General features: G+C 36.0%; 1 protein-coding gene across 1 annotated transcript in view; it reads left to right on the top strand.

The window, feature by feature from the left end:
- The window catches only part of LOC117168385 (transcription elongation factor SPT6-like), a 176,135-nt gene that overhangs the window by 16,213 nt on the left and 137,746 nt on the right, over positions 1–22,176 (top strand). The window contains exon 2 of the mRNA XM_033353995.1: positions 17,424–17,505. Coding sequence (XP_033209886.1) covers positions 17,424–17,505 — 82 coding nt within the window. The remainder of the gene's footprint in view (positions 1–17,423; positions 17,506–22,176) is intronic.

Here is a 22,176-nt window from a genome sequence, read left to right as displayed (position 1 = left end):
AGCTCCAAGGAGATTATGTTGAAAAATAAAAAAAAATTTACCCAAAAAAAATTGTTTTTATACTTCATTCTAAGGACTTATTGAACTACCCTCGTACCTTGACATCGCCCTAAGCCGATTTGTAATTACTTTTATGAATACTTTATTTTATAATACCTGTTAAGGGTTTTGGATAAACGACTTTGGAAATGGCTCACCGGATCTGTGATCCCTCAGCTCAAACGATTCGATTAATTTTAGCGTTTTTAAAAACTCGACTCTAAAGTATTGATTACATTAAGGAAGAAATCATAAATCTTTGAAAGATATATTTATGAGAATGATATTTCCAACGACCTAAGTATAACAAATTTAAAAAAATGTATTCCATAATGTCAGGAACCATTAAACAATTATTTTAAAATATAACGTTTCTTATGAAAAGATTATTCTTTTCGACATGTAAAAGTAATCCTTTAATCTTTCCCCTATTTCATTTATTTTTCGTGAGAAAGTTGCCCTATTTTCCCTTCTTTGAGCTCCCTTTGCGCTGTGATCCCTAGTCACATCATGATATCGGAATTGGCGCGACAGAAATAGGAATTTGAAATGTGTACATTTTTTTCTTTTTCAAATATTAATTCGAAAGAGTTTTTTTACATTATATTGCTGTTATTAGTTACTTTAGAGCATATACTTTAGTATGCAAAAATAACAAAATGAGTGTGAGTCTATTGTTGCTTTGAAGAAGAATTACAAAATTGTTCTCAATCTTTTTCTCGCTGTACTCGCGCTTTTTCCTTTAAACATAAAAAATGCTAGTGAAAAATCGAAAATAAAAATTTTTGGCCAAATGACGTGAGATACACGAAAAAAATTGGTACTTAAGCACTTACCGAATTTGGTTTCGAAGTGACAGATATGATACAAAATTACTAACAAAAACACAGGATCACAAAATGAAATCGAAAAGTCGTCCGACCAAATCATGTGTAACATATGTATTCGGGTGCGCTGATCATGAATCCGTAGCTCCTATATCCCCTATACGCCTGGATCAAGGTCATTGGAAGGCCTACTTCCTTAATTTGAGAGATATCATCTTTTTGGAATTAGATTCTGAAAGAGCGGGAAATTTTACGTTCGGATATATTTTTACCCACGGGTCCCAGTGACCTCTAGAGTGCATATGAAAGTCATATATATGCTATCATTAACAGAATAAATTCACGAATAGCGTGTTCGTTTACTGGCGAAAGATCTAAGAAGAGATTTTCTTATATGTGAAGTAGTAGTATCTCTCTTGAGAGACCAGCAATAGTCGTCCATTATACTTATGTCCCAATAACCTTGGCATCTTCTTTCGACATACCTATAATTTTTCGGGAAGTAATCAATATGGGAGTGAAGAAAATAGATCTTTAAATTTATTAGACATCCCATTTCTCTATAATTTCTTAACATTCTATTCACAATATTAATCAGCATCTTTAATATTTCCAAGAAAATTTTGTTGGACTTCTCTGAAACTTTGCCATGCCGCTCGCTTCTTGTTTACCATTCTTTTTTCAAATTCTTTATCCTGCAACAGTTCCCGTATCTATGGGTCATCAAAGACTCCTTCGTTAATCTGAGCTTCACTTCCTTCTGATACGTTCTTCATTGCTGTGATGATGTGTATAACTAAACCTAGCTTAATATGTAGAGGTGGAAGGATGACTATGTACAGGGATAAGTTATTTTTAAATCTCCGATCAATTGTCAGTCATGAAAATCATAATTTAATTTCTGGAGCAGTAAAGAAGATTACGATATTCATCCTTTAACACGACAGAATGACCAACTAGTATAGGAACATATATGTTGCCATTATGGAGCAAAACAGCTTTTAAACTTCGTTTCGAAGAATCTATAAATATACGCCAGTCAGTAGCTTCATACTTAACGCACTTAAATTCATTTATTACACCTTCAACATCGTGAAAAAATGCACAAGTTTCAGGGTCATAACCTACTGCACTCTGCAAACGTATTTTATAAGGATTATTACCTTGATATGAGCTAACCATGACAAGCTACTAGGTTCAGAAGTTCTAAAGAATGTTTTTGACCTTCATGTTATCTCAAGAGATCTCTGAGACCCATGGGTAAAAATATAACCGAACCTAGAATTTCCCGTTCTTTCAGAACCTTAAATTAAAAATATGATATCTCTCAAATAAATGAAGTTGAACTTCAAATGACCTTGATCCTGACGTGTAGGGGTCGTAGGGGCCACGGAACCGTGATCAGCGAACCCGAAAACGTATAATCCACATGGTATGGTCGGAGGACTTTTTAATTTCATTTTGTGGACCTGTGTAATCGACAAGTGTTCGTAATATGAAGTTGTTTCTGTTTGTAGCTGATACATTCTGTTCGCAGCATAAAGTTCGTTAGTACTGATGATTTTGTTTTTTAATTACTTTGGTCTGAGTTTCAATAATAATTAAAAAATTTAAATTATTGTTACACATAATCAATTTTAATAATGCAAGTGAAGGATCCGCGGTCTAATCCTGTTAACTGGCATTTAAGAAATTGTATTCAACGAAGGAAAATTGTTTGTATTGCTGCATTTTCAATATTTTTTTAAACCGTAAAATGTTTTTTGTTCATGTACTAGAGAAAAATAATACACGTTAGTTTCATAACATTTGAATCAAAATTGAATGTTCTGTGGCAAGTGAAAGCCATTAAAATGTTATCTACAAGGGTTTCAGCGGTCTAAACCTGTTATCTGCAGTGTTCTACCGCTGATTTTCTATTGTTCTTTCCCGGCTCGCAATTTTGCGTTTTTTTCAAGCTGTGGGCATTTTTTTTCTTCAAAATCTTTGGAATCGCATTCTGAACATAGATGTGCTTGCAAAAATTAAAAATAGTTTATTGCAAAAATTTGCTGAGGGCTAGTAATCGAGACGCGTCGCTCACCTTCGTCTTAACAGTGATCTGTAGACAACAACATCGAAGATGACGTGAAAGTAGCCACAAATAACTTTCGACGAACACAAATACTTAGCTCCACTCACACTGTCATGTGTCTCAGTGCCCTATTCTGTGAGTAAACTGAGCAGATATGAGAAAAAAACACGTATTTCCCATAAGACGCCATAAGCAGTTAACATGTTGAGACCGCGGACCTATGCTCTAAATATCAAAAGGCGATTTTCAAAAATCTATTTCAAACAAATAAAAAGAAATTTTGCTCTTTAGTTTGCGAGATATTAATTGCATATAAAACAAATGTACCTGAAAATACAAAAAAAAATTAATTTCGAAACAAATTTCAGTTAACAGGTTTAGACCGAAAACCCTTCAAATATAGATAGTAATTGTAAATTTTTATCAACTTTAGATTGACACAACAGTCATGTCACTCATCAAACTTCCATTTTTAAATAATCATAAAATTTAGATATTTAATTAATTCTTTAGATTACTCGAAACTCATTTTACTCTTAAAAGTATGAGAAGGTTACAAGTTTACTGCATCGATAATTTTTTTTCGCTAATAATTTTAATTGAATAATTTGCTAAAAAAAATTAAATCATTTCGACTATAAACTGTAAATCCTTTCAGGTTAGTAAACACCATTTTATTTCTAATAGAAAGCTTTATTATATAAACAATGTGAAATTGAAAATGTTCTAGATCGAATAATTTTTAATATCTTCAAATATTTGTACTTATTAAAGCTTCACATTGGATGTTACTTTTTTTAGTAACAGTAACGGTAACGCGTTATTTTAAAAAGAGTAATGGTAACGCATTACAATTTTCTGGTAACGGTAATTCAAAGTAACGCACGTTACCGGTCGTTACTTCATAAAATATTGGAATACGTTTAGCATTACAATAAATACGTCAATGTCAAGAAAACCGATGAGATGAATTATCTTCTTACTTCCTTCCACACATTTCTTTACTTAAAGAAATGATTCATCCAGTCCGATACGGGATTACCGAATAGTGCATCTATTTAGCGGATCTTCAGTAGGGTGGTCCAAAAAATATATTTAAAACAAATTTCTATTGATACCGACCGGAAATTTGTTTGAATCCACACAAAAATAAACACATCAAAAATTATATTTAGAGGTGCCGCAATCCCCACATGAAGTTTAAAACGTATTTCCCATAAGAAAAAAAGACTTTTTGAAAATTTTATTCAGAATCCTTAATATTATCTGGATCGAGTTGATACTCAACATTTCTCTTCACAATTAGCAATTAGACAATTTCTGACTTTCTGACAACTCACCGAAGTTTCCCAGTAACTTATTCAAAAGAAAATTGTATTTAATATGATCCATGCAGAAAATTTGAAACCTATTTCAAATATCAGTTTTATCTCAGCAAAATATATTTGAAAAAAAGAGATAATTTAAAATATAGTTTTCTCTCATGTTTATTTATGATTTTTTTTAATACTAAGACGGCGAAGCAAACTTAAATATTTTAGAAAAAACCAGAACTTTCTAGCACTTTTCTCAGAGAAGATGGTTATGAATAAAATTAGATTGTTCAAACAATTTTACCATCAAGGAAAGAAAAGATATTCTATCACTATTTTATTATAAAATTGCTAAAGTTAGTTAGCAATTTATTAAAACTATTCCGACTATTACATATACATGCATTCATAAGAAATAAACAATGAGATTACAAAGAATTTTCTAAAACTATGGAGATATTTCCAGAATTTCAAAAATCATTCTGATAAACTTTTTACAGCTCGCTGTGTCAATTGGAGATAAAGTACTTTTTCAAAACATTACTTGGCCAGGACACCTATTCAATTCAGTAAAATATTTTGCTCCATTTTCTGTAAATTGAGGGAAGTCGTTAAGAAAATGGTCAAGATAAACACTATCGACAAAACAAAATAGACATAGGTCTGAACTAAAAATTTTATACCGTTCACCAATAAAAAAAATATGCTCTGAGTGATTATTTGCGAGTCTTATCTGAACTGAAGCCCTTTTAAAACTCAAGTTCATTCTCATAGTAAGATAGGGCTGATTACATTGATGTAAAGAAAGATAAGGGCAGATCTGCAGGCACAGAGAGTGGGCCCTAGCTTTCAGATCTCTTTGAGAAGCTCTTATGTAACCACTTAATACCATGCTTGCACTAGAATCTATACCTTCAAGAGAAGCCTCGCTCCACAAGTCCGGCATGTACCATGTCTCAAAATAATGTCTTGAGTTGCAAAAACCAATTTTTATAATTGTATCTTGGCTTAGACCGTGCTGGTCCAATTATTCTCTCCAAATACTGTCTTGGATACCGTGAAGAGTCCATACAAGACATTTTTTCAATCCAAAACAGCGTCCTGGTGAGGGCAACACAGGACTGTGACGATATACTCATTTCCAATCGCACAGCGTATTTCGAAGTATTTGTTGGTAAATGAAGCAGTCTTTTTAAGAAATTCAGCTGAAACCTCTCCAAAGAGCCAAGAGTCGCCTGGCCCCATAATTGTGCCCTTATAATAGTGAACTATTAACCAAGCTCTCAAACAATTTAATGTAGGCTGACCAAGAGTCATTTTGAAACTGTTTATGATTTTTAAAGTAGTACGCGCTGCCGCATTTCCTGAACTGACAAATTTTCTCGTAGCATCAACAAACTTACAAGAATTACTGTAGATTACACCAAGATGATAATGATAATTGTGTGTAACTTCAATTCTATCATCACCAAGCTTGAAGGAAATGAATTTTTTTACACAGTTTCTCGCGCTATTTCGGAAAATAACAATCTTAGTTTTATTTGCGTTTACAGCCAGTCCATTTTGTATACAATAAAGAATATAAGATACAATAATAATAAGAATAATAAAAAGAATAATAATAATAATAATACCTACCGAAGGTGTTCTGCGTTGAAGACGCGGTAGGGCTTCAGCTTTCCTCTCATGACTTTGACGGCAATTTTTGCGGTAGCATTGCTACTGATAGGGGTTCCCATGCCAAAAAGGCTGATAACAAAAAAGAAAGGGACTAAGTAGAACACCAAAACCCATAAATGAAAAATTGAGAGCATATTAAAGATTTTGAAACGCTTGTCGCTTCCCGAGGATCGTCTGGGCGCCTCTGGAGCCACAGCATGTGGGACGGTAGCGATGCACAGTGGGCCAGGAGACCCGATTTCGTGGCCAAAAGTCGATTCTTGAATTTGGAAAAATGAAATGGACTACTAAACTGAGGAAGAATTGAAGTATTTTTGACGACAATTATACGTTGATTGATGAATTTTTGTTCCGATGATATAGGCACAAAGTAGAAAATCTTGCTAAAATTAGTAATGCTACTGACGTTCGTGGAATACGTTTTTTTATTCCAAGAAATCGATTCCAAACCTCCTACCGACATTTATTTTATTAATCAAAGTGTAAACTTTCTCTGAAGTCAATTGAATCTGGAATTGTCAATTGCAATTTAATACAAACATATCATTAGTGAACGTAGAACAAGATTATACAGCAGAGCACCTGCTTCCGATTGCTCATAACATGACATAACATAACATATTGAGTTCTAAAATATATGAATGTCTTCCTTAGGATGTGCACTTGAGCATAGGTGTGCTACTTTTTGCTACTTTTCATTTGTTTCGCTGCTTATAGTATATATAAATGGCCGCGCACGACCATGCCATGGCGTGTAGAGCGCTGCGCTGCTGCTGGCTTAACTTCATTTGTTTTCCTAGTCGCATCAACGAGGACGTGCGAACTCACTTGTTTCGGCTATCCGCTTTCCGTCCACACTCCGAGCATAGATATTAATAAAATATTAATGAACATAATTGATGTATAAAATATATACATGTTCAATATATAAACTTTCTGAATAATTTAACAAATTATTCTTTTCTCTTCTCCCTGTTTGTCACTGTCGTTCCCATATTGTGTTCCATATTTCAACCTTTTGTCATATAAAATGACAAAATTCACTAAAATGGAAGCTCTTGGAGAACTCCTCAAAACTGATAATGTAGAAACAACTGTTTTCTACATTTTATCAAAAATAGAATTGAATGTCAATAACATTGAAAGTGCAGATGTTGAGAGATTAAAAGCCTCTTTGAGTGCTCTCAAAAGTAGACGCTCTGAAAAATACAAAGCTGCGAGGAGGATCATGGATAAGTTTGAGACGAAAAATGCTGAATGGTTGAATTCCGAATTTCCAGCTTTATTGGCTATGAAAACTGAGCGAGAACATCTAACATCTTCTCATCTTGGTCGTCCAAGCCTAGAATTTCCTGAGAAATCTGATCGCTCAAAGCGGCGGGAATCTGCAAAAATCAGTACTGAACAGAGGCACGATCCGGAGAAACTATTAATGGCTTCATGCTATGCAACAAATCGAACTGATAAGAAAGATCTGTATACTGTTCTCAAGAAGGTTTCAGGAAACTTGGAGCAACCAAGAAAAGTTAGAAAATTGCTGGAGGCAGCGGAAATTCCAATAAAAAAAAGACTGCTGAAGAAGCTCTTACTTTCCTTCTCGATATGATTTCCTTCTCGATATGCTTGGCGAAGAAGCTTCTGAAGCTGGAAACAAAGACTATAAGAATTCAGACAATTTCACAGCTGAAAACACGACCGCCAAGCTAATATGTATGATGTGTTTTATAGAGTAATGGATTCTTCCGATCCACTCATTTCTGCAATCAGTGTTGATTCGCGACTTCAGAAAAAGAAATTTTTGCCCATTTCCGAAAATGTCAGAGTTTTACTCGCTGTGCCTCAAGTAAATGTTATACCAGAAGACGCAACATCCAGTTCCGATATAGCAGATCGAGAAGATGAAGAGGTTGATCTTTCAGAAACTGAAATTCTGCTCGACGAAATTGAATTGACCGATGAAGAGGGAGATGGAACTCACAACAATTTGTAAGCGAAAACCATTTGAAAGTGTGAGAGGCAAGGGGACTCACTCAAATCAAGCACCCCGAGTAGTGAGAGGCAAGGGGACCCACTTAACTCAAGCACCCCGAATAGTGAGGGGCAAGGGGACTCAATAGAATCAAGTACGTTTAGTTTTTTGAAATTTCGACTCCAGATTCGCAGTCAGAGCCTCCAAAAACCCTTAGATACCACTTTTTGAGTGAATTTAATAATTTTTTGAAATTATCGTCCGCCATATTGGATCAGCCATTTTGTTTTCCGAAATTCTGACATCAGATTCGCAATCAGCGGCTTCAAAGACCCCTAGATACCACTTTCCAAGTATATCCAATAATTTTTCGTGTTGAATGTCTGCCATATTGAATCCGCCATTTTTTGTTTAATTCTGACTTCGGATTTGAATTCAGTGCCCTCTAAAACCCCTCGATACCATTTTTTGAGCGGATCCAATGATTTTTTGAAATTAGGCTCCGCCATATTGGATCCGCCATTTTGTTTTTTGGAATTCTGACATCAGATTCGGAATCAGCACCTTCGAAAACCATATATTAATGTCCTTGCAATTCATTGTTGTACATTTCTATATGTTTTCCGATATTTGGCCACGAAACCGGGTCTCCTGGCCCACTCCTGGTCCACAAAGCTCGCCATGCATTTCAGCCAGATCTTTAGGCTTGAGAGAAAGCTTGGTGTTGATGTTTCTCCGGGTCATAAAGCTTACATAGCCCCTTTTCCGGAGTAGTTCGGCATGGTTTCGCAGACGTTGCTGCGAAAAGTGGGATAGCTCCGGGTGTTTCTTGCACCACAGAGCATGCAACTGTGCCTTGTAACCCCTTTCAGGCGTCACACTCGCATCGTAGCACTCTAGCAAGTCGTGATTTAGTCGCTCCGTCCACCTAAAGCTCCCGAGATTCCGCCAATCCATCGCATTGAATCCATTTTCATTGGCTCCCCCAGCTCTAGAGTGGTCGGCATTGTTGGCCCACCCATTGTCGGGAGCCCTGCGCGTTCTGTTGTTTTAAGCCGCACTTACTACAACTATGTTTGGTGTTGTGATTGTTGTTCCCACGAGAAGCTAGGGAAAGGGGTTCGTCCATCCTTGTAGAGCCCCGCATGTAAGAATAAGGCTGCGTACTCTGAGAGGTCGCCCGGTATCCCAGAGTCACCGTTCTAGACACCTCACCCAGGTGCCATTCAGCTTCCGGCACGGCTTTCACAACTGCGCTTGGGGTTAACTTCTTTGGGATCACACCTGGACAACTGTCTAGGTTTTATGAAGATATGGAAAGATTTTACAGAATTTCAGAAAATATCGTAGAATTTCGCGAGATTTTATAATATCTCAGAGTGGATTATAAATAATTTATTCATGAGAAGTGAGGTGTTTTATCGAGTCTTAAAGATTTGAAAAGATTTGGAATTCGCCCTGAGTTCTTATTAATTTATACTAAATCCTTTTAAATTCTTTTGAATTCTTCTATATTCACTCAATTCCACTCAATTCAATTAATTTTTCCTTATTTTTCAGTTATTGTTAATTTAATTGATTTCTTTTTTAATTCAGCTTGCTTTTTCAATGAATTTTATTCCATTCTTCATATTTCCCTCAAATTTCTCTGAGTTTACTCAAATTTTATTGTACTCAATGGAGTTTTTCCATTTTTAACATTTTTTCCAATTCATTTGAATTCTTTCGAATTTCACTTTGTTTTGTAGCCATTAGTCACTTCTTGTTTTAGAAATTAGTAGGGTTTTAAAGATTTTAAGATATTTGCATGTTTTAAATCTTAACCTGAATTCGTTTAAATTGTTTGGAATTATCTTCAATTTTTAAATTTACCTAAATCCTTATAAATTCTCTCAATTCTTCTTAAATCAGTGAATTAAAAAAAAAATTAAAGGTTTAATATAATTGATCCTGAAGTCTATTAGCCTCATCTTGAATTATTACACATTTCATCAAATTATTTGAATTCTCTTGCATTTTTGCAAGCTTATTTCGAAGTTACTGACTTAAATGACGTTTTTTCAAGTCTTCAAATTGTTTAAAATTTATTTGATTTTTTTATTTTACGTTGAATTTGTATGAATTTCATCGAATTCTTCTCTTTCATCTTAATCTCCTCTAAATTAATTCCAGTTTTACGGAAATCAATGGATTTTTTTTATCAATGTAACTTGAATTGCCCTGAAATGCTCTGAATTTATCCTAAATCTTTTACCCTTTGAGCGCGAAAAAAGTAGCCTATGAACGTGACAAAAAGTACCCTTTGTTCCCTATATTTTATCCCATAGGGAGTGTGAGGCCTGCTTGTGCCTTAAAAGATCCACCTGTGTGACCGCGATAGCGTTTCGCGACGATTTGGATGAATCCTTATTTACAAATGTATATCTACGAAATTAGAAAAAAGAAAAATTCCGATCTAAGTATGATAAATAACGTTGCATTCTTGTGCGATCTGTGAAAAGCCGATGTGTGTAGAACATCGCATGAGCTTCTGTCAAGATTGGGCTACTTGAATTATTTACTCTCATATAAATTTTTAAAACTTCTTAAACAAGTTTCTTATAAAACTTAGATGATTCTACATTAAATTTAAAAAAATTTACCTCAAGTGTGCAAATAAATACAATTTTTGGTATTGGAAGACATAGGACTACATTTTTTGGACAGGTCATGATTTGATCTTTAAAAACCTAAAGTACATTAACAAATGTCATTTGTGGAAATAATGGGAAATTAAGAATGTGTGAATGAGACCTTAGTTAGAAGAGACATAAGAAGTCACAGTAATACGAGAGCCTGCATGAAAAAATGCATGTTGGATAAGTTTGACCGACATTTCCCCTCCGGATCGTAAGAAAACAGAAAAGTGGGGCGATACATGGGGCTGATAAAAAGATTACCAGTAGAGTGAATGACGCCTAAAACAAAAGACCTTGGACAGAGATCGGAACCCTTAATTTTTAAAGGGTCCAGGGATCTAAATGGTCCAGTAAGGGTCCGGTCCGTGCCGGAACCCGTAAGAACTTAAAGGGTCCGGGTCCCGACCCTTAAGAAATTGAAGGGTCCGGACTCGGACCCTTAGGAAATTAAAGGTTCCGGACCCGGACCCTTTGAGAATTGAAAAGGTTCAGGTCTGGATCCGCACTCTTGAGAATTTAAAGGGTACGGGGCCGGACCTTCAAAAATTTAAAAGGTTCAGGTTTGGACCCGAACCCTTAAAAATTTAAAGGATACAGGTGCGGACTCGTACCCTTAAGAATTTAAAAGGTTCGGGTTCGGGCCCGTACCCTTAAGAAATAAAAGGGTACAGATCCGGACCCGGGCGCAGTCGAATTGAGCCAATGGTCAACTACCCTTACCTTTCTACGCACGAATTGAGCCAAGCAGTTAAGTACGACCTTTTGTTCTGCTCGAATTGAGCCAAAACTGTCTCGCACCGTAGAACGGGATATAAAATATTTTGTGAGGAGTGGGATGGGCCCTGGTAGCTTTTTGAAACATTATTGAATTTATTTTTCTAAATACTTACTTTTATAGGAAATTTGACGGTGCATCTTTTTTCTCATGGCAAAAAGTTGTAATTTTCTTAGTTTTAGAAATAATTGAAAAAACACGATTTTTTAATAATGGGTCCAACATAAAAGGTTCCTAGTATTACATTTGTAAAACATACAAATTGGTAGACGACAAAATGAGAGAGAATAAAGATAAATACACATTTGGGGTCAAAAATAAAAATTTCTCAAGCTTGACTCAAATTTTGAAATCTAATTAATTTGGTAGCTTTGCATAAAAGTGGGAGATTTTTAGCGACACAGAACGAAAATTTGATGTCAAACTTAAACAATTCAAAAATGTGAACAAAATTCCGAAAATTTTGACAAATTTCATGAATTTGGTAGATTTCTATACAAGTCAGTACGAGGAGCGTTTTTGAGTCAGAGAACAAAAATTTAGGGTCGAAATGCAAAAATTCTAAAATTTCACTCAAATTTTGAACATTTTATTCATTTGGTAGATTTCTATTAAAGTTAGAACGAGGAAGGTTTTCGAGTCACAAAACAAAAATTTGGGGTCAAAATTAAAAAATTCCAAAATTTACCTCAAATTTTGAAACTTTTATTAATTTAGTATATTTCTACGAAAGTCATAAGGAGGGGGGTTTTCAAGTTACAGAACAAAAATTTTGGATCACAATAAAAAAATTTGACTAAATTTGAAAATTTTGATTAATTTGGTATATTTTCATGAACGTCAGTACGAGGGGGTTTTCGAGTCACAGAACAATAATTTGCTGTTAAAATTTAAAAAATCCCAAAATTTAATTCAAATTTGGAAAATTTTATTAATCTGGGTAAAAATTAAAAAATGGTACTCAAACGTTAGAAATGTATAATTTGGTAGATTTTCATGAAAGTTATAAAGGGGGGAGGAGATTTTTGAGTCTTAGAATACACCATTCCACTGCGTACGTTCTTACTTATTTCTCGAAGTCTAATGGAGATTCCATTTTGGTATATATAGAGCTTATAGAACTTTGTAAGCTATCAATAAAAAAATTAAAGAAAGTAAAAAGTGGGGTTTTAAAGAAATTTAGTTAAAAAATTTGTTTTTCAAAGGTCTATGAATAATAAATTTAAAATAAAAGAATGAATAAATTATAAATAATTTAAAGGTATATTCGTTAATAGGATTAAAAGAATAAACGTTATGAAAGTTGGAATTCTTCAGATGATTTGACATGGAATTGTTTCTTTGTTACGTAAATTTTTGAATTATTTGACTTATTTTATGACTCGAAAACTTCCTCCTCTCTACTTTCATAAAAATCTACCAGTTTAGTCCAATTTTCTAAATTTTAACGTAAATTTCGAAATTTTTTACTTTTGTGCCTAACTTGTATTGTAAGGCTCAAAGAACGCCTCGTTATGAATTGTATGAGAACCAATCATTTAAATAGAATCTTCAGCATGTTAGACCACTTTTCGATTTTTTAAATTATAATCCCAAATTCATGTTCTGTGCCTTACAAACTCCCCTCGTACTGATTTTAATGCAAACCCGAAGTAATTTGATCAAATTTACGAAGGTCATGTAGCCTTTTTAAATGTTGACCCTCAATTCCTCTTCTGTGTCTCATAAACCTCCTAGTGCTGACTTTCATATAAATACTTGAAATTAATGAAATGTTCCAAATTCCAGTCAAATTTTTTGATTCAGCTTTTGACCTTAACTACTTATTCTTCTAATCAAAATAAAACACTTGTACTGAAATTCAAAAAAATCTACCAGGTCAAGAATTTTTAAAAATTATATGGAAATTTTCTAACTTTTTAAATTCTGAACCCATAATCTTATTAAAAAAATATATAAATTAATTAATTCATACTGAAATACGCATATTAAAATACCCCATTACTTCACTGCACATCTATAAGTAAGATTTAGCTATACTACACACCCGTAGGTTCCATGGGACTCCACTGCGCAGATGTAAGTGATATAGAACTCTGCTTTGAACTCTTCACGTACCCTGGACAGTATTTCGCAGCCATAAGTGCCACATAACTCTATTGCGCATATGTAAGTGGCATATAATATTACTGTGAAACCGTAAGTGCTATGCAACACCACTGTGTTCATATAAATGCCCCCTAACTTTAGTACACATCCATAAATGACGTAAATATATATTGCGGATCCGTAAGTTCAATGGAATTCTATTGCGCAGATGAAAATTCATTTGAACTCTACTGCGCATCTATGAGTGCCCTAAGGGTACTGCATAGTTATAAATGTCATGTGACTATACTGCGAAACCATAAATGACATGTAACTTTACTGCACAGAAGTATGTATCGTGTAACGTTATTTCACATCAACATGTGCCGTTAAACTTGATTTCGCATCCTCAAAAGCTATGTAACTACACTGCGCATATATAAATACCCCCCTCCCCCTCGCCTTATTGCGCAACCATCACTAACTTATAGTTATTTTGCGCAGCCGTAGGTTTCGCGGAATTCTAATGTACACATATAAGTCTTCTTAACATTACTGCGCGTTCATACACATAATGGAACTATACTGCTCATTTGTAAATGCCGTGTAACTCCACTGCACAGTGCAGAAATATGTGGCACTAAAATAGTGCGCAACTGTAGGTGTCGTGCAACTTTACTGTCCTGAATAATGTGCAGTATTAATTTTTTGAGCATCTTTAGTGTCGTAGAATTTTCTTGCGCAATCTCAAGTGAACTCAATCATTTCAATCCCTCCACATAAAATAGACCCTTCTCTTTCAAATCATGTTTATATATTTCTCAAATATATGTATTTCCAGGAACCTTTTAGGTTGGACCCGGAGTAATGGACCCAAGTGTAGCACCTCGCATAGCGACTTTGTGAGGATCTTCACTTGGGGTGATTTTCAAAAGAGTGATTAGCAACCTGGGTCGGAGCAGCGTTGCGGAACGAACGTGCTATTTGAATAAATAACACGTGAATTCCAGATTAATCTAAAAATTTTATATCCCTTCCTCACATTACTCCCCTCCCCACCGAGTGAGTCACGCCGTCGCAAAATTTCGTACGAAAGAGTTATTGGGAATACATTCTTTGTTGATTCTGGAAACCAATTGAGCTTATTCTTTAAGAAAATCCACTTAATATATTTGTTTAAATAATTAACAGGATCGCTGTAACTTATCGCTATGAATGTTTACATCGATAATGTAAACAAATGCCTCTTGCTTCGACGAAATTGCCTTCACGCAGTAGAGCTGAATAAGCAATCACAGGTCGAGGTACGAAAATATATTTAATATACATTTGATATAATAGTGTTGAACATAATGCAGAAGAGTTTGCATTCAGGACAACATCGAGTGCGAAGCAAGAGGTACGTGGTGAGAATTTGTTCGTTAAAGCCGAAAAAGCTTACCAAAAGAGAATTCAAAATCATCAAATTACAAGTGTCGATACTTTGAGATTTAATTTTAAAAGTTCTGTGCACAAACGTGGAAGAAGTACAAAGACCGAGCGCATAGCGCGAGGTAAACAATTTATCGAGCGCAAAACGCGAGAACCAAAAATCGGGCGCCATAGGTGTGCTCTAACTGCCGAGCAGCGCGCAAAGAGCATGTGCTTGCGTGGTGGGCACTTTTTTAAAGTTAAAGTTGGTTGATGCTCGTCGTTATTTGGGTATGACTTCAATAGACACCAGTCAATTCGAGGCTCTACTCTTCTCCACATATGCTCTTTAGTGCTCCTTCTACTTATTTATGACATTAGTATAAATGCAATAAAATCTACGTAAGGTGGTTGTTGAGGACTCAGGCGAGCCTCAAGCTTTAACAAAGGAGTAGGTCAAGTTTGCAAAGTTACATTGCTGCTACACTCCTACTAATTATAATTCTTTTCCTAACAAAAAATGGGGATTTATAGTTTCATGTAGCCTACAATATTTTTTAATCTAATTTCAAAAATGTCTTTTTGGACCACCCTTTATCAAAATGAGTAGTAATGTTGGCTTCAACTGACTCTGGTATTTGAAACTAGGAAACATTTAGTGATATCAAATTTTGCTTTCCGGAGGAAGTTAATGATAATTTAGTGCTCTCGATCTGTGCTAAACACAATATTCGGGCACTTTTTTTTACTAGAATTGGTAGTAATGATGGCTTCAGCTGACTGGTATGTGATATCAAATTCTCCTTTACCCAGGAATTTATTGCTAATTAAGTGCACTGGATTTTTTCTCTACACAAAATCCAGGTACTTTTTTTTTACCAAAACTAGTAGTAATCCTGGCTGAAGCTTACTCTGATATGTAAAACTCGAAAACTATTAGTATTGTTAAATTCTGCCTTGTGGAGAAATTTAATGTTAATTAAGTGCTCTTGATCTATGCTAAGCATAAAATCCGGACAGTTTAAAAAAATCAAAATTAAATTTATTTAAATTTAATTTCAAATACATTATATCCATAATACGTTAAAACCGATAGTACTCATTTGGTAAGTTTAAACTCTATACTATTCAAATTTGTTTTCGGGAAATTCTTGTTACATTTTATTACTAATATTATTTATGGTGTTTTCGAGAATAAATCTAAAGAATCATACTTTACTTTTTATACAAATTCAAATCTAAGATACATATATTCAACTTTACCACGATTATTGTACGATCTTATAATTCATACTTTTTCTTTAGTATTGATAAAAAATGGTTGGAAAACTATTTTGAAATGTTAAATGAGGAACTAATCAACTTAAGGTAGATGCGGGGTCAAGTTAAAATCTGAAGTATGGAGAGATATACAGGGGTGCTTTTAACGTCTAGTGTTCCTATGAGGTATTTTCACTTCAACCATCAGCTAACTTCACTTCGTTATATGCTGAGGGGAAAACAATGGACCAAATACATGGGGTTCGGTCCACCTTTGCCCGATTTTGCTAATGTCTTTGTAAAAACGAATGTTTTTTTTCCATAAGTGTATTTGAAAAATAGTTTTTATTTCTTAAGAACTATTTAATGACATAATAGAATGATTGTAATTACTGTTCATTAAGAAGAAATCACAAAAATAAAGTTTTGCCCCATGCATTTGGTACATTGTTTTCCCCTTAGCCTTCGACGAAGTGAAGTTCCATGGTGGTTGAAATGAAAAATACCTAATACCAGTGTCTGACCACCGTCCAGACAACTTTCTGATTGGCTCCACCATTTTTATCTCAGTTTACGGTTCTGTATAAGGGCGCAGACCCATGTAGGTAGATTAATCGAATAGTCTAACAGTTTTGACCAATGAGGTGACTGCTAACTCTTGTGCAGGCACCTCATTGGTCAAAACTGTTACACTATTCTACTAATCTACCTCCATGGGACTGCGCCCTGACAGTGTGTACTGCCATATACGACCATGGTGTAATGTTAGTGTAATGTAATTTAGGGTACAGTCCCATGACTATAGCTGCAGTTCGATTAGAGCTAGAGCATTGTATTTTCTTATTTTGTATAAATTTATTTTTTGCAACATTCATCTGTGTTGAACAAGAACTGAGCTATTTTAGGGAAAATAATATGGCATTTTTATAGTCAAAGTTTAAAAAAAATATCTTCGACAGCTATATCTCCAAACCTATTTTAGGTGTAACATTATTAGCCAATCATTCACCACTGAATCCTAAACAAATATTTGATATCCCGTTTTACGAATTGGCGCCAGATTTAATTGATTATTATTCATTTTTAAAAATAGAAAATGAAATTATATTTCTCATGAACTGACCTACTGACAATTAAAATTATTTTTTAATTTGATACGTATTTTTATGAAATATAACGATAAAATGAAAAGTGGAAATTTAACGAAATTTCAAAGATTTTGTAAACCATATAAATTACAGATTTATATACGCAGAAATATTTCAAAACTTAAAAATTTTTACGTAATTAAAAATTTCGTTTTTTTTCAGGATGAAGAGGAATTGGACCACCAAGACCGGAAGAAGCTTAAGAAACTCAAGGCAATGGAAGAGAGTGAGGAAGAAGAAGAAGGTAAATTTTTATATAATATAATTCTCTATTTTTTACAAAATCAAACGCTATTTTACGGTTCGAACATGAACTTGAAACATTGACTGAACCAAATCCATCTTTTCAGGTATGATACGTAGATTCTTATCGATTTGTTCGCTTTTCTTATTTTTATTTTTAAAAAAAGTTGTATCTTTCTTCGTAAACAAAAATTTGTCCAAATGAACAAACTCCTTCTTCGGTCACTTGAACTCCCAATAATCACAGATTAATTGGAATTTTTACTTTGCCGGTTGTTATATTAATCCTTTGAGTAAATATATTCTTTTTATTTGATCTTGTGATTGGTTTTAGGATCAAGAAAGAAGATACTGGATTTTTTACAAGTCAAAGTCAAATAGACGTTTTGACCCAGGTGGGGGCCCTCATCAGTGTTTTATTCTAGAAAAAATGATTTTGCATGACATGTGGAATTTTTTACAGGGTATGTTTGTAGTGCCTGTTGGTGCTTTATTGGTCGAAATAATTATAATTCGTAATTGGTGTTAGTTTTTTTCGGTTTCGATTACTGAAGAATCAAACCGTAGGAAATTATAACCAAGTAACCGAACGCGTCCTCGGGTTGCGGGTAGTGGATCCTTATACCAAGAGTTTCTGCTGAATATGGCAACAATAATTAATAAGCAATCACGAAAAATTTTCCAGGGATGTTCCCGAAGAAATAAGTCCTAAGCGGAGGCGTAACAATTCTGCTGAACGCTAAATGGCGCCTGGTTGTGTTGTCTCAAACGTTGACTCTGGGATATCGGCCGACCTTTTAAAGTATGCAGCCTTATGCTTGCATGCAGGGTTCTACAAGGATGGACGGACTGCTGAAAGTAATATAGATGGAATTACGACGACGAATCGGCGAAACGCCCACGTTATGTGATCGAATCAACTCAAAGATGAGTTGCTAGACTGCTACGATCCCGGCATTATTCCGGTTCACGGAGGGTTTATGGCGAGTATGTACACTCTGTGGCGCCAGAAACACTCACAGCTTAAGCACTTTTCGCATCAGTCATTGCGAAATCAACGTGCCTACCTCTTGAAAACGGGACATGTGCGCGGAGCGCTTCCCCAATCGCTACTTAAACAAGATACAGATGGAGATGAGTAAGCGACATTGAGACCTGCCGCGGAAAGCAGGCAACTTCTTAGAGATGATAGTGCTTTCAGGACAAGGAGGAGCATTAACATACAGGTTGCTCCTAAGCTCCGATTTTGGCTGAAATGGGTTGCCTCCCTTCGTGCTGATATCTCGGAGGAGTTTAAACTATTGACCATCAATTGTTCAGTTTATGGTCCTGCGAGAGCTTTGGCTGGGTCAAATGGCAGGTTAAAGCCGACGATGGATCAAAAGATGAAAGATCAAAACGCTTCAAAGAGTTTTGCGACAACCTTATAACATCTGAGGAGGCATGCCCATCAATTACTGCCAAAGAGGTGAAAAAAGCACTTAGATGTAAGAAGAACATTTCTGCTGCAGGATCAGGTGGTATCAAGAAATTCTGATGGGAAAAGTTTACCTCTACACAACAACATCTGGACAACATAATCACCTCATATTTAAAGTCAGAAACAACCAATTCCGCAGTGGCTGCTGTTAGAATTCACTATACTCCTACCGGAAAAAGCAACTTATCCAACCCAGAGAACTATAGGCCAATAACTTGTTCAAACAACTGTATAAGATCTTTACAGCTGTCCTGAACAACATGCTTGTGTAAACTGGTGAACTTGAGAGAACCTGCTCATTCGCAGGTGCGTCTGCAAAGAAGCAGCAGCCCAGCAGTGCGTTCTGTCAATGGCCTGGATTAACTGCCGGAAATTTTTCGATGCAACCTCTGATAGACTTACCGTATGTCTGTTTGAAAGCTTGAAGTTTCATCCGCGCATAGTGAGATGCATAGAGATTGATGCCCCTTTGGAAAAATAGATTTACTATCATCTGGAAAATGTCGTCTGACAACGAACAGCGTCACCTTCTAGGGGGGCGTGTTTCAGGGTGACACCATGAGCCCTCTGCTTTTTTGCATCACACTTCTGCCTCTATCTCTCGCACTATGACATTCTTGTGGATACCTCTGGGATGGCTCTACGCTTCTGGTTAAAGCAAACTTCATACTGCTTTAAATATCGTCAAGAAGTATACATGAGAGATTGTTATAGACTTAGGATTGAACAAGTGTGCCAAAATTCATCTAAAGGACGTTACATCTGTGAACGAGTTTCTTCGAAGTGATACAAGCAACTTCTTTGCCATATTTGGTTTTCAAATCCTTCGGCGGTGAACAAGGTATCTGCGACTATAATACTTGCCGACCCGGCTCTACTCTACTCCTTTGGGGTGGTTGAATGGACGAAGAACGAATTTACGGCCCTTGAAATTGCTCCGTGTCCTCATGGTGCACGAGACTCTTGCCAGATCGTCGAATTGAGCCCATCGCAGACTGTAACCACCTATTTCATGGTCACGAGGCTTTGTTGCAGCTTAAACGTTACTAAGGTTTCGCCGGGAGTACGTAAAATTTTGTAGAATGCCACCTACTCCCGGTGAAATCATGAACTGATCTCGTGGATATGAGTGTTATTAGATATCTGAACACTGGAAAGATGTGTACATACATAGGCGTAACTGAGAGCCGCATTCAGGAAATAACATAAGTGATGAAGTCTCCAAATCTCGACAGATTTGTTCTTCTAATCTGTTAGCGCTGAATAAGGTATCTGCGACTATCATGCTCCCTGTTCCGGTTCCTATGCTACTAGTTTGGATACTTGCATGGGTTTAGCACGAGCCCATGACCCTCGACCTTATCAACCGTAAGATCATTCATATGCAGAAGAGCTTGCATATCAATGCGTCTGTTTCGCGATTGTCTATCCCACGCCGTCAAGTCGAGCGCGGACTTCTAAATCTCCAATGACTATAATCGAATTCTCCTGGCTACAGCTCACATCGCCGCAAAATGAGGAGATCCTCTCCTAAAAATAGTCGGGATACACAAGATGAATGGCAAAGAGCGATTATGTGCAAAACCGCGTAGCAAGCGGCGAGAAACTGAGCCTAAATCTTAACTTCAGAAGTGAGGAAAGTACATGAGAACATACAGATGCCTCACTTCTAAAAGCCCAAGTAAAGAAAACAGAGATTCAAAACTTCCACCAACAGCTGCTTGACTAAAAAACACACGGAAACTTTGACAGAAATGTATACAATTTTCGGACAGCAGTCGCCATTGCACACTCGAGGCCTGACGTCGTTCTCCGGGACTTCGATAAGCGAACTATATTCGTGATCGGATTCTCGGCACCGGTCGACCACATCCTAGCTAAGAAGAAGGAAAAGGAGGAGAGATATCGAGACAATATAAGAGATCTTCGGTAGTGACTGTACCAGAATATTTGTTAAAATAGTTGTTCTTGTTATCGGTATTATCGGAGGTGCCAGCCGTGGGCCACTCCGTGTCCTCAAAACACACGAGGGTTCTTGTTATCGGTGATATCGGAGGTGCCAGCCGTGGGCCGCTCCGTGTTCTCAAAACACATGAGGGTTTCGCGGGATTGTGATTTCGTCGTGCCCTTTGACCACCCATCTCATTTTCGTAAGACGTTGCCATATTTGAGGTTACTGTGGTTCTACTGGGAGCTGGTTTCATTTTCATATATTGCAGTTCGACCCAATTGGGCCCTGCAGCACCTATTAACAGAAGGTGGGGAAAAGAAGTCTGTAAATTGAGGGTTAATTAAGAATTATAATCTTGTCGACCAATGAGTCATCAATAGGCACTACAAACATACGTTGTAAAAAATCCAGAATTTTATTTCTGGAACATAAAGCTGATAACAACATCAAATAAAAAGAATCTACAGTCAAACCTGGATTTAATGTCAATTTTGGCACTGAAGGTAACATAAAATCCAGGATCTCGGAACGTAAACAAGCAGGGGCGAATGAACTGTTTCCGGAGGATTTTACTGCTTGCTCTTGAATAACAAGTCCAGATACTGAATCGCCTCTGTCTTTCACCTACTTAAACCATTCGAAGCCAGCAGTATCCTAAAACGCATGACTGTTTTTATTAATAAACTCCACGTCAAAAGTTCAAGTGTGAAGTACGCACTACTGCGTAATCACACAATGCATGCGACGATGTTTATTAGACATTCCAATAAGTTATTACACAGAAAATTACTTACTTTTACAAATATTATATTGGCTGTCCACGAAAAACACAGTTTACAATATTCTAACGTCCATACTTGACCGTTGAGGGTTAGGAATTCGGTGCCTGAAGTCGATCGTATCTCTTTCTACCAAGTGAGATAGACAGAGCTGATCCGATTGCATTCCAACGACAGGTCGGTCTGTTTGTTTCTAAATGATCATTCTCTGTCTCTGTCTATCCAATTCTTCTTCTTTGGTTTCCTTGTTGAATCGCTGAGCCTATTGTCTGGCTACGACAACGCCATCACTTCAGAAGAAATTTGAATCTGAATTAAATATTAACACGAAACCTTCTAGTAAATAATTCTTTTTAAAGCGTAGTACGAGGGTGGATTGATAAGTTTCCGGCCTGACCAAGAAAAACAACGTTTTTAAGAATTTTTTTTTTTATTTCTCAACATAATCTCCTCCAAGGCTGA

The sequence above is a fragment of the Belonocnema kinseyi genome, chromosome 2 (genome assembly GCF_010883055.1).
Source record: "Belonocnema kinseyi isolate 2016_QV_RU_SX_M_011 chromosome 2, B_treatae_v1, whole genome shotgun sequence".
NCBI lineage: Eukaryota > Metazoa > Arthropoda > Insecta > Hymenoptera > Cynipidae > Belonocnema > Belonocnema kinseyi.
Note: the sequence above shows the minus strand (reverse complement) of the source record. Positions and strands in the feature narration are given on the sequence as shown.